The sequence below is a fragment of the Spinacia oleracea genome, chromosome 3 (genome assembly GCF_020520425.1).
Source record: "Spinacia oleracea cultivar Varoflay chromosome 3, BTI_SOV_V1, whole genome shotgun sequence".
Lineage (NCBI taxonomy): Eukaryota > Viridiplantae > Streptophyta > Magnoliopsida > Caryophyllales > Amaranthaceae > Spinacia > Spinacia oleracea.
This window is the reverse complement of record NC_079489.1, coordinates 33683702-33697737: the sequence shown is the minus strand read 5'-3', so window position 1 is coordinate 33697737 and position 14036 is coordinate 33683702. Positions and strand designations below refer to the sequence as shown.

The 14036-nt window shown below is 36.7% G+C and overlaps 1 protein-coding gene and 1 long non-coding RNA gene across 5 annotated transcripts in view; one reads left to right on the top strand and one right to left on the bottom strand.

Moving 5' to 3' along the window:
- The first annotated feature begins 389 nt into the window (after window positions 1-389).
- Window positions 390-14036, top strand: part of LOC110779265 (ABC transporter A family member 1) — a 39320-nt gene continuing 25673 nt past the window's right edge. For 2 of the 4 annotated variants that reach the window (XR_008930300.1, XM_056840103.1), the window contains exons 1-5: window positions 390-666; window positions 5890-5969; window positions 7462-7633; window positions 8496-8578; window positions 12925-13141. Coding sequence is in view for 3 of the 4 variants with exons in the window: in XM_056840103.1 (XP_056696081.1) it covers window positions 580-666; window positions 5890-5969; window positions 7462-7633; window positions 8496-8578; window positions 12925-13141 (639 nt within the window). In the remaining variant the exon portion in view is untranslated. The remainder of the gene's footprint in view (window positions 667-5889; window positions 5970-7461; window positions 7634-8495; window positions 8579-12924; window positions 13142-14036) is intronic. The other 2 variants (XM_021983804.2, XM_021983796.2) reach the window with 1 other exon arrangement.
- On the bottom strand, window positions 2610-3803 carry LOC130470287 (uncharacterized). Its single transcript, XR_008930301.1, has 2 exons — window positions 3209-3803; window positions 2610-3084 (listed from the first exon to the last, which is right to left on the bottom strand). It is a non-coding gene; the product is annotated as an uncharacterized lncRNA (long non-coding RNA).

The following is a 14036-nucleotide window of genomic DNA, read 5'->3' as shown; positions in this document are numbered from 1 at the left end:
CAGTTAGTTAAACAATGAAACTGATTAGTTAAGCAATGAGATCAATTAGTTAAGATTTTATGAGTTTTAGTTAATAAAATAATAACTATCCGACTCATAAATTTAACTATTTATCTTTATACCTTAACTATTTTGTTATTCAATTATTATGATTTTATTACTTTTAATTATGTTTTACACTAGTTTAGTTAGTACCAAAAAAGTAGTCTAACCGTTAGACGATCTTACACAAAAGTTTCTGAAATATCAAAGGGACATCCAAATAAAAAATAGGACAAACAAAAAAGAACGAAGAGAGTAAAAATATAGATAGATCAATTATTCAATTCAATTGAAAACAACAGAAATAAAAACATAGGACCATATTAACAAAATCTAAAGGAAACTTCATTTTGCATTAACTTCCAAACCCCCACCACAAACACTTGTCTCTATTTTACACTTTTTAACACCTCCCGCCCGCCACCTCGCTTTTTCAGTTTTTTCTCTCCTCATTTTATTCTTTCTCGTACTCCGATGCTTTTCCGGTGACGTTATCGTTGAAATTAGGTTTTTTTCTCTCTCCTTTTACCTCCGACTATGGCGGCTTCATGGCGGCAGTTGAAGGCGATGCTTCGTAAAAACTGGCTCCTCAAAATTCGTCATCCTTACGCTACTTTTGCTGAGGTTTTTGATCCTTCACTTATTGTTTTTATTTGTTTATAGTTTGGTTACTGTTTTTCGAATTCTCGCTACTTTTGATCGTTCTTTGCTGTTATGTTTTTCTGTTATTGATTAATGATTATGCAGTTGATTGTTTAGTGTACTGCATTTCAGAAGATGAGGGTTTGATCATATTTAATTCCTCATTTTAGAATTATTTTAAAATAGTTTTTGATTTTTTCGGATACGTTTTGCTTTTTAAAATAAATTTTGGCTTAAAATTTTGAATATTGATGTTGTTCATTTCTAGTGTTCTTGTAGAGTTGTAGATGGTGGGAGCAGGGGAATGAATGATCATATTTCTAACTTCTTTTGATTTTAAATGCATTTTGCCAGTTAAATAGTGTTTAGTTTCAAATTAGGATACGGCAGAATGTTGGTAGAGCCGTAGAGGTGAATAATAGTTAGGAACTTTAGGAGTGGTTTGGGATTGATTATTGCTTACCTTAACAATCATGGCGTTTCAAGTTCAGGGTTAAACAAGGCATTTTGAAAGAAATAAGCACTACGTTCTCTTAAACCAGATACTTCCTTCTCTTATTCAACATAGTAATTTGGTCGAGGTTCTTCATTTTTTTACATTTTAATTTTCTGGAGGTTATTTAAGCTCCGTTTTATTGGACTTGTTTTAACTTATATTATCTGAACTTAACTAAATTTAACTGAACTTATTTTATCCGAAAAAAATCTTATTTGTGTGTGAAAATGTCAGAAATAAAAAATATCTGAACTTATTTGAACTTATCCGAACTTATTGTCAAAATAAGTTGAACAGAACATAGCCTCAGTTGATAGCTATGATTTTCAATTTTATCTATAAATAATGGATTTATTTTGAACTCTTCATTGGAAAAGGATAAGGTTCCTAGATACTTGTGATACACATTGTACCGTGTAGCGCCCAATTGCCATTACAATATAAACGTACTTCCTACATTGCGAATAATCTGTCATTTAGAAAATATAGACCCCTCAACTTGGAGAAATGTATTGAAATTCTCCGTTCGAATATGTTGAGAATGTCAAAAGAACAATTCATGCTGAATTGAACTGTAGAGAGAAAAATAAAGGGGAAGAGAGTGAGAGAATTTGAGGAGTATTGTAATAACATTGAATATGCTCAAATGAACTTATTGAGCTATATATACATCGGGTGTGTTCTTTTCGACTTATAGGACCCGAACTTATTTGAACTGAACGTATTCATAGGACCTTATTTAACTTATACTCCCTCCGTATTTATTTAAGGGATACACTTGCCTTTTCCGGCCGTATTTATTTAAGAGATACACTTGCCATTTTTAGTAACTTATCAACCCCACCATCTAATTAAATAATACATATAATTTACCTTATGACCCACCATCCTATTAAACAAATAATTTCAGAAACCCACCCCACCTCCCACCTCCCCAAAATGACATGGTCCCCACTTATTTACTTATTAAAATATCTACCCAACCCCACTTGATTGATTATTTTATTTCATTCAATTCTTCTTCTTAATTCCCGTGCCGGGCCAAGTTGTATCCCTTAAATAAATACGGAGGGAGTACTACCTCTGTTTCGAAATAATGGGGACAATTCACCTTTTCACGCTTGCCAATGTAAATGTTTGGACAATAATATCTCTAATTTTGTATTCGTAAAAATTATAAAAAGTTGATATTCCGAAAGTACATATCGAGACGAATCAAACAAGACCCCACATGACTATATTTTTTCCTTACCCATAAATCACAAATGATAGTCAAATTGAAATTTGTGAATAGTGTCAAATGTCAAAGTGTCCCTATTATTTCGAAACGGAGGGAGTATGACTTATATGACCTTATAAGACATGATTTAAGGTTTATTTGATTTTAAAACTTTTAGCCATTAGAACATTTTTAATAGTTGCAAAAACCTTTGTTAATAACTATAAATTAGTAACTTGATTATTTTATTTTTTTTGGTAAAATAAAGGATTATAATGATACCAAACAGGGAATACAAACTTCATAACAACAAATACAACCAAACACGCAAAACCACAAGCTTAAATTCAAAAACACTGAACTAGTTTAGCAATAGCATGTTCTAACTTCTTCTTCTTTAAACAGCATATACATGCTATCATCTTCAATTGAGCAAGCGCTAACACATGAGGATGTTGAATATTTTGGAATTTCCTGGCATTCCGCTCTCTCCATATTAAGTACACTGCAATGCATAACACTACCTGTATCTCTGATGCTTCTCGGCCTTGGTACTCCAACTAGAAGCTAGCACTTGCAACTTTACCGGGAGTTCTTCTAATATATCCATCTTAAAGCTTCAGACCATACACTAGTAGAGTACTCACCATCAAAGAGTAAATGAGAAATACTCTCGTCCTTCTGTCTACACAAAACACAAAGTTAATCATATATTAGACCAACCTTCAAGAGATTGTCACAAGTACCCAGTCATCCTAAAACAGCGAGCCAAGTTATAAAAATACAGTTTGGAGGAGTCGAGGTATCACATGTTAATTTCTTCCAAGGAACTGCAGCCGCCATTCCTCTCATGTTGTCATACAAGTTCCTAATAGAGAAAGTATGATGTTGTAAAACTTTCCTATCAGGCAAATTATGAATAAACTTCATAGCATCAAAAATTTTCCTCACTACCCAAGATGCATGTGGAGGGGCCATAGAGTAAAAACTCTCGCGAGTTAACTCGTCTCGCCCGATCTAACTCGGATTTTTAGTATGGTGAACCAATACTTAGTGATTTATCATGACCTTTTCTAAAAAGGCGATATTTCACCCTGTTCGACTGATATGGTCCAAAATCACCCGAGATAGCCCGATACGAATGGACCGAGTACTTCACAGAAAAGGAGAAGAAACAGAGAACTCAAACTAGAAAAGATGGCCATTGATGTTTGGAGAAGGAAGAGAAAGAGTAGCGTGGTTTTTTTTACGTGAAGTTGGGGGTTGGTGGGGATTGCATCTTCCTTTATTAAAGGAGGTGGGGTGGGGTAGGTGGGGGCTGAGGTAGGTTGAAACTAGGGAGTGCTTTTACCTTTTTTCTATTATTATTATTTAATAAAGTGGGAAACTGGAAGCAATAACCAAACCCACGTGGTTTATCTCTCTTTTCTTTTTCTTATTTTGTAGTATTTTTGCAATTCCCTTGGTTATCTATTGATTTTATACAAGTCATTCATCATTATCATTACCCCATTGCCTCAAAGAGGCTCCCGCAAGAAACGGGGTAAGGGGGGTTGGGTGTACGCAACCTTACCCCTGCAATTGCAGAGAGGTTGTTTCCAATTGACTCAAAAGCGATAATGAGACAACAACGGGATGCCCATCTTCCACTTCATGGAAAGGAAGCGAAGAGGTTTTAAGAGCCATTTTGCTTTAGTCCATTACATCCCACGACCAAAAGAACAAATGAATTTTTGGCTCCATCGGAAATGGACATATTGATTTTATACAAGTATTTTTTTTAATTACTTTATTTCCCTTTACTAATTGATCATGTGCGACCACCGCGACACATTTCGCGACTACCGAGCCTGTTCCGTTTCCGCATTACGATACCACATTTTTACACCATGGGAGGGGCAGTTATTTGTGTGAGGTTTTTGTGCCTTACATAATAGATATTGACCCATTTAACCCATACTTAATCTTTTTATTGGAGCAATGTTCCATAAGAGCTTACAAATGGCAGCTCTATTCCATGTTTGCAAGCAAGTGAGATTGAGCCCTCCTGAAGCCTTAGGAAGACACATAGTATCCCAGGCCACCAACGCTCTCTTTGAACCACGTGAGCTACCGGTCCACAAAAATGTCCTACAAGCTGTTTGGATGAGCTTGAGAACCTTTTGGGGAAGCAAGAAAACGTGATTATTATTTACTATTTATATTAATATTTAGACTTTATTAGACCTTGTTAGAACTTATCGGACCTTATTGGAAATTACAAGACCTTTTAGGACCTTATTGGAAATTACAAGACCTTTTAGTACCTTATTTAACTTATAAGACCTTATTAAAACTTATCTGAACTTATTAAACATGAAACTTATTTAAATAAGGTGTTAATATGATAGGGTTATACTTGATTGTTTTGGTGAAACTTAACTTTATTGTATCTCTCATCCTCTCTAGTGGACAATTGTTGGCTGTCTAGGAAGGATGTTTGCTTAATAAGAGAGCTTTTTCATAGTAAATCTCAGCTGGTTATGAGTTGTTATATTTTCAAAGAGACTCTTTAATGTTCGAAAAAAGACTATAAAACTTAAGAAAAAGGAGGTGTCAGAAAGGAGAGGGACGATGTTGTTAAATGGAGCATAGAGGCATTGAATATTAAAAAAGTGTTAGGAGAGCTCCAGTTTTTCGTTGAGTGTTGGTGCTAATGATTATATAACATTCTTATGCTGATCCTACCCTAATCAAGGCTCAAGAGCTTTATTGTTTAGTTGGGAATCCAGAGTAATAATATTGTAATTTATAGCTGGAACTAAATTGGTGTTTGCTGTATTCCAATTGTTCTTATAGCAATTAAAAAGATTTCTGTGTACATTGTTCACATGATTACTTTATTTCATAGTTGTGGGTTTTACATTCATTTGTTTTGCTTTTAATTATCCTATTAAAATCACAAAAAGAGATCATAGGATTGGGGCTCTTGGACGGCCACTGCATTTGAGGGCTCTCTGTGGTAAATTTGTCTGGAAACTTTCATGAATGACCTTTTCGCTCTTACTGGTCATTATCGCTGGGTCCTAGAATCTCTGAAAGAATAGAAACAAAGCTTCATGTGGGACTTGGGGATAAAAAGATCTCTGAATTCTTGTTGCAAAATTTGAATGAATATTCATGGCAGTAACCCTTCCACACGGACTCTAGTTTAGATCAGGAACTGCATTCATGTCAAATGCAGGTAAACAGTGGTTTGTTTATCGAGCATGAGCTGTCTATGTGTGTATTTTGGGATTGTGTGCCATATTGTGATGATAATTTTTTGCTGGCTAATACTAATTATTGACTTATGGTAGATTGGTATTTATTCTATGCATGCATATGTTTGCTTACAGTTGATCCACTCTTGCTTTATGAATTATGTGATGAAGGCAAGAAGTGGAAAATATGAAGTATCTACTTTCATCTATTTAAGTCGACTGTCATTTACTTTTTCTTTTTTATGTAGATATTTCTTCCGACTGTTGTGATGCTGATGTTGATTGCTGTTCGGACTCAAGTTGACACGCGTATTCACCCAGCCCAACCGTATGCTCTCCATAGCTTTTGTTGTTTTATTGATCCTCTTTTATGCCCTTTAACATGAGACGGTGTCTTCTTTTTAGTTTTGGCTTAACACTGTGTTTTCTGATATACAAGCAAACTTTCTAAAGAGCTAACTTGAAAAGATCGCAAATCAAAAGGCTTGCGACTTGAATAAAGTGGAAGATTGGAGGCATCAACGCATCATGTCTCTACAAAAAAGAAAAGGAAGATTTAATATAAAATCAGAAATAACATCTGTTACCTTGACTCTTCATTTTACATCAAATGCCCGTGTCGTATCCTCGACACTCGCACATGGGTGTGGACACTTTGACACTTCATTTTGGACCAAAATCATGCAACTATTTCACAAAATAGTCGTGTCGGACACTTGGACACATACCCGTGTCTGGTAACAGGGATCTGAGTCTGGGTAATATATGAAATAACTAAACTTGACTTGGCGGCTCCCACATTATTGAAAACCTTTGGAGACCTGTACCGGAGTTGAGAGTCTCAATTTTGTTGAAAGACTTTGTTTTGACCCCAAGGACTTGAAGACCTTGGATATTTATCATTTTTTTCCTTGTCACTTTTCTGTTGTGTTTATAACTTTATATTGTTTTTTTATGGTAATTTTTAGGGGTGTTCATTAGTGGGTACCCACTTGTTTGGGTAGTAAAAACATCGGCCCATGACCCGACCCATGAACGACGGGGACCCGCAATTTTCGGGTGGGTCATAGGGTACCCGCAAAACACTTCCCAACCATTTTTTTCAACTATTTTGGACAATTAAAAATCTAGAACCATCCAAATTCTTCAACAATTGAGATGTATATAGGAGATAATAACAAAAAGAGGTGCAAATACCAAATTATAGTAATCTGCTGGGATTATTGAATCCTCAATAGCTTGAGTACAATTTTTTTTTTTAAAAGAGCGCGGACACCAAGTTGTAGATCTTTACAATTTTCGCAAGCGCAACATATAAAGTATGAATTGCTGTAATTTTTGGTGATGCACAGGAAATGTCTGTTGTTTACAAGATATTTGGATTTCTCTGAGCTTTTTGAGTTTTGACATAGATGAGAGCATGATACTCAAAGAGTCCAAGGATTTATGGAGTGAGATACAGAAAACAGGGGAGATGAAAGAGAGTCATGCGTGACTACGGGAGGAAAGTGGAAATAACAAATTAAAAACCCTAGATTTTCACATATTAAAGAGAAATACATAAGGGAAAAAAAGCTTGCGGGTATTTGGGGTACACGCTTAAGCCAAATGGCGGCCCATGACCCGACACCTAACTGAGTCGGGTACCCGGCCCGTTATTTTCAAAAACTTTTGTTAAAGTACCCGGTTCTTTCAAAGCGGGTGGGGTAATTATGAACTCCCCTAGTCATTTTCTTAACCTGAAGGAAAGGCTTGAAGTAGTTGTAAAATGTTAACATTTGTAGAATATTAATGATGCTTTTATTGCTAAATTAATTTAGGTATATTCGGGAAGGTATGCTAGTGGAAGTTGGTAAAGGCGATATATCTCATCCCTTCGACGAGATTTTGGAGTTATTATTGCAACAAAAAGAGTTTTTGGCTTTTACGCCCAATTCAAATGAGACAAGAATCATGATCAACTTGCTGTCATTACGGTTCCCCTTGTTGAAGGTTTGCAAAGCTTGACTCTTATAATTTTCCTTGTTTCCAAAACATTATTTCTACAGGACTCTTCGGCGGTGTTTGGTGGCAATAAGGTCGATTAGAGATGTCGGTGTGTTACAAGATGACAAGATTTCTAAGGAAATCAAAGATGTTGCACATATGTGATGTGATTTGTATTTGCAATGTCAACAACAATATTGTCTTTTGTTTAATAGTAGTAATTTTATCAATCATCAATATCAAAAATCATTAGTAATGTTATTCTAAGTATTAAACTTTTGACTACTACTAGTTTACCTATTATATTTCAAAGTATTTTTTTGGTCCGCTAGACACGGCCTGGGCTAGGCCACCAATCTCGGATATCAAGCCTGAGGGGAGGGGGGGGGGGGGGGGGAGGGAGGGGGTAGGGGCGAGGGTTGTATTCTTCATATTTTTGTAATTGGATTAGTAGCTCTGTCAGTGAAGTTCATCTAGTACTCCTAGGTTTTATTGTTGTATGGGAGTCAGACTTTTTGTGGCAATGAGGCTATTCATGGACCAATTTTGTGGAAAAGTTATATTAGACACCTTTTGGACTATGGTATTTGCCTGTATTCATTCTACCAACTATTCTACCAACTAGTTTACTGCTTCGAAGACTGATCTGCAGAAGAAGTATCTTAAACATAGGAGAAATAATTTGAATGCACCTATTAGTATTTTCTTTTCCTATTTATTTTTTAGTTCATGACATGTCCGTATTGTTTCCATAAATCATCTTTGAAAAATTCTTGGACAAGTTTGCATTTAATAAACTAATATGAGCTTAAATATTTCTTAGAATCTTTATGAGCTTTCATTTATGTGGTTTTTACTTTGTTCACAGTTGGTTGCTAGAGTGTACAAGGATGAATTGGAACTTGAAACCTATATTCGCTCAGATTTGTATGGTACCTGCAATGAAGAGAAGTAAGTACATTATAAGCATGATCAATTAAAATCCTATGAAGTTTTTGTTCTTCCCTTATAGATGATGGGTAGATATACTTTTGCGTCTTTCCTAAAAGAAGCTTTAAGGTTATTTACTTGCAAGTTTGGTTATCCCTTGTCATTTCCTTCTTCAGACCTTTTTCGTGGTTTGTCTACTTTGCACAATCATTTCCCGTTTACTTGATTTAAGCATGTATGCTCAAGAACAAAAGACTATTATTAATAAATTTTGATGCCAGATATCTGACAAGGATGGATTGCTTAGATCAGGTTAGCGACTTAACAATCTAAATACAACCCAGAGAATCAGGGATTGAATTTGAGGATTAGTCTGAATCAAAGAAACTAAAAGAGCAAACGCATATAGGGAAAGCTATAGAAATTTATTAGATGATTAGTGTAATGACACAGGTACACATACCACACTTTGAGGGGTGGATTCTCCTCATAAAACTATAAATTAATCAACAAATATCTAAATGCCTTTTCCAGCTCCCTTTTCCCTTATTAAGCTAACTTGCCAGCTTTATGTCACGGGACGAGCACATATTGCCCGTGTGGCTTGCCCCTGAATACTTGATCCACGCCGGCATATTCCATGTTCACAATAATAAATGTCTTAATATGAGGAATACAATCACACAATTAGAAAGTGGTTGTGTAGAGGGACGACGCATTTCAGTTGCAGCCTACGTTTCTCCGATACTTCGTCTGACGGCGTGTGTCGGTGTCGACACGACCCGACCCGCGACACGACACTCGACACGTGTCCGGGGAGGTGTCGACACCGGTGTCGAAAAAGAGTCCGGATCGCAGTGTCGGAATCGGGTGGAGAAAAGAAAAGAGTAAAAAAATTCAAAATTTGTCATTCAAAATGTATACATTGTAAGTAATAAATCGTCTTACCCAAAACCTATGGCACTGGATCTTGAAGATTTCGAAACCCTAGATCTAGCAATTGGGGTCGGGCAAGGCGGGAGAAGAAAAAATATATTAGGGCTTTTGTTGGTGAAGAAAAATCGAGCAACATGCACTCTTTTATTTTTGTTTTCATCGATAATTGCCATGGCTGAGCGTCTTCTTCCTTCTTCCCGTTAGTGTTTCCATTTTATGCGAGTGGTGGTTGACTGGTTGGGCTTTGTACCTTTTTCTTTTCTTTTTTTCTTTTACTTTTAATAATAAACTAGGTTGTGGGTTTTGTGGGGAAGTGGGAACACCCACGTGATATCTTTACCAAAAAAATCTCAACTTTCAGCTTTTATGATTTTTATTTATTATATTTACTTTTTAATGTTTTTTACTTTTAAACCCTTTAGGACTGTTCGATTCTAGCCATTTTTAAACCCTTTTTATTAATCTTCCATCGTATTTTTTATTTTTATTTTAACTTTTATTAATCTTTTGATCTTCAATTTTTTATATTTAATAACTATTTTATATTTTTATAAAAAGTGTCGATTTTTACCCGACACTTTATAAGGGACCCGTGTCTAAAAAATAAGTCAAGACACTCCTTTGACCGTGTCGGAGTGTCGGTAAATATTTAGATCGGAGTGTCAGATACTCCGACACCCGTGTCCGACACGACACCGACACCCGTGTCTGAGCAACATAGGTTGCAGCTGTTGTGTCTAATGAGGTGGTAGATGAAGGTCGGTGAAGAGGGATACTAGATTTGGTTTTTAAGCTAGACTTTGAAAAAGTTTATGATAGGGCGAGTTGGGGTTTCTTAGATTTCGTGTATGAGAAGAGTGTTTTGGAGATCAGTGGAAACATTGGATCAAAGGGTGCTTATCCACGCATATTTCTTGAATTTGGTGAATGATTCCCTAAGGAGTGGTTTACTTCATTGCAGCGATTATGGCAAGGGATCCCTAGTCTCCTCTCCTTTCTTCAATCGTTGTTGATGTGCATGATATGGTGTTTAAGACAAGTGTTTCAAAAGGTTTAATCGTGGGTTTAAGGTGGGGAGAGAATTCGTTCAGTTGTTTCACTTATAGTACGTAAATGATTATATTTTTATTTCACCATCAAATCATGAAAAGTTTAAGAAGGTGCTCAATATCTTGCAGAACTTTGTGTTAATACCAGGGTTAATGATTAACCTTTTTAAATGTGGCCTATAATCTTGGTATGCGACCCTTGTTGGGGGTGTGAGATTTAAGAATTGGTAGTTCAATTAGTATTTGGGCTTGTCCCTTAGAGGTATTACACGAAAGGTATATTCTTATTTAGGAGGGAGAATGATGTTGTTGCATTCATGGTTATCTAGCATTCCTCTTTACTATTTAGTGTGTACTACCTCTCACTTTTCAAGATTACGGTGTCATATAGAGAATTATTAGGGATTTTTTGTTGGGTGGAGGTGGCGATTGGTGAGAGAAGAGACCACCTTGTGAAATGGGATTTACTACGGCGGTGAACGAGGAAGGAGGGTAGGCGTTGGAATGAATGATGCACAGAGTGATGTGTCGGTAACTTATACTTCCCCCTTCTCAAGCAATTTATGTCTTCCTTTCTTTAGTTGGTTTCAAGGTTGGGAATGACATTTCCATTAGATTTTGGGAGGATGTTCGGAGAAGAGAAGAACCAATTTCCGTGCGTTTCCCTTGATATATGAAGCTCATATGTCTGCATTCCCCGCTAGCAGTGTTCTTGATCTAATGGAAGCATATGCATTATAGAGAAATAGATTAACTCAATGCGATTTTGAGGTTGTCATTTGTAGAGTATTCTAGGAAGTGGGCCGGGGGGGGGGGGGGGTAAAGGGGTACTTTGGGCACCATAACTTGCAAGTCATTTTTATTCTTCCTTTCTTCACCACCGGGGTACCCCCTATTCCCCGTTCATACGTTAACTTGGAAGGCCAAAGTTCATCTTAAGGTTAGGCATACGTATGGTCCTTGGCGTTAGGGGAAAATCAACACTAATGATATGCAACAAAGAAGAACAGTGGTGGCCGTTTCTTTGGATATGTGCATGTTGTGTTGTGCCAACAGTAAGAAAGATTCGTGCTCGTCTTCGTTCAATGTGGTATTGAAACTGGAAAGTAATATTTAGTGGAGGTTTTGTGTTGTACATGTGGAATACCAAGTAATCCCACAAACTGTTTGGGATATGTTGCAAGTTCGATTTGTGGGCTTTGAAAGGGAAAAAGGAGAAGAAGATTTTGTAGCGACATGCTTATATGATGATTATGTGGTGTATTCGGTTAGAACAGAATGCACAAATTTTCAAAGGAGGAGCCTCTTTGAGTGCTGATTTTCCGTGGGATAACCTATCTCGGTTCTTTCTGGGATACAGCGGCGGTGGAATTTAGAACTTACTTAGTGGGGGTAATCTGAATTTCTGTTGTTACAATGACATCTTGTACTCTGGTCTTGTACTTTCTGCTAGTTGCTGACTTGTAAAACATTTTTCTTTATTAAAAAAAGAAAGGATGAAGTCGAGAAAAGACTCAATGGGTGATGGGTAGTGGTGTTGGCGGAAAGGGTAAGGTGGGCTTAGGGAGCGGGAGAACTTGGTAAGAGGGCGTAATTCCTGAAACCCCCAACTCCGTATAACGCCAACTTATTGGCCCATGGGAACTATTGTTTACTCTTTTTTAGCTTTGAAGCCACACTAGTTGGGATAATAAATTTGGACTTAAGTAGATGGGCGTACTTTGTAAGATGCTTCTTAGCTAGAGCAATCATCCCCTTTTGTCGTATTCTTTTAAATAAGTTATTATGAGTATACAATGATAATATTCAATAAAATTTGTTTTCATACCTATAATACTACTAAAGTATCCATTTCAGCATTCTTCAAGAAGAATGAAATGTCTTCTATTTCTTTTTCCAAAATTGACAATTAGTCTTGTCTAACCAACTTCAATGGCTTTGGGGGGGTTTTTTCATGTAGACACACGAATTTGGGAAACAAAGTGATTCAATTCAACTATTTCAAGATTTAGAGTTCTCTCTTCCTGTGTTAATCTAGTCTAACTTTTTTTCGCCTGTGGTATGGTGATGTGGTCATTTGCAGTTGGCTGTGTTAGCCTTTTCTAGTAAATGTTTGACGTTTTATCGATGTCTGTCGGACTTAAGAGTTATATTGTTTCTCTCCTGTTGTGTCATATAAGGGAGCTAATATTATTAAGATTTATCTGCCAGACTTAATTTTCTTTTCCTCTATTCTCACCACCTTAGTTTGCTCTGTTTTTTGTGGATGTAGTGATAGGTAACGGCTGTTTTTGAGTTTTGCCAAACTATGACACGTAAGTCTGTATACCCAGCTTGGTTTTCTGGGTGGACTCATGGAAGTGTGTAATTTTGTTTTTTCAGGAAGTGTCCAAATCCCAAAATCAGAGGGGCAGTGGTATTTCACAGTCAAGGTCCTAAGTTATTTGACTACAGTATACGCCTTAATCACACATGGGCTTTCTCGGGGTTTCCTGATGTCAAAACCATCATGGATGTTGATGGTCCTTATCTGAATGACTTGGAGCTGGGTGTGAACCCCGTCCCAATTTTGCAGTATGGATTTAGTGGTTTCTTGACTGTATGATCTCTTCTCATTCCTATCCAACAATTTTGTACATTCCCTCCTTATCTGTCTGCCTCTTTGCAATTAGTCATGCAATTATGCAATCTTAATTTGTTCACTGGCAAAGCGGTACATTTTAGGGGTCGCATGTGCAGTTCTGGTTGGTATCACATTATGCAGACTATTTCTTGTACCATTGTGTAATTGCATTTATGTGATTTTTGCTTTTTTTAGGCCCTTAGGGACAGGGATTAGTTAATGAAGGACATGTGGGGTGCCCCGTATCAGTGTATCGTAGTCTTTTGTTTAGTTTGAGACTTCTAGTTTTAGACTTCAGGGTAGAGAAAATTGACAAGTGTATCAGCTAGTAATGCAGAGCTGAACTCAGAAAAATCCTTTTTCCTCGAGTCTTTAGCAGTTGTTTTGGTGAAGCTGAATCTTAATTGCACTAGTCTCATAGGTGTTGCTATCGTGAAAGAGAATAATGGGGTTGGAGACCCTAAGATGAAACCTTTTAAGTATTACCCCCCCCGTCCCTATTTACTCGCACCACTTTGGCCAGCACAATAATTTAAACAGATATATTAACTTGTTTGGGGTAGTTGATAGTGGGTTATTTTTTTTTATTATAGTTAGTGGGAAGTGGGTCATTGCTTTTTGAAGATATGCGTGTTGGTTTATTCTCTTTCATGATCGCCAGAACTGATGAGTCTAAATGCAATTAATGGATCCCCCGTGGTCGGTAATAACACTTTGTCACATCCATATTACTGCTTGAATATGCTCTTGCTTGGTTGGTAGTGTCTTCTTATCATCAAAAAAGGGTGAAATCAATATTGCGATTTGCGACCTTAGATTACATCTCCACAATTCTATGATCCAAATTACTTTGCCACGTAAAAGTTTGACA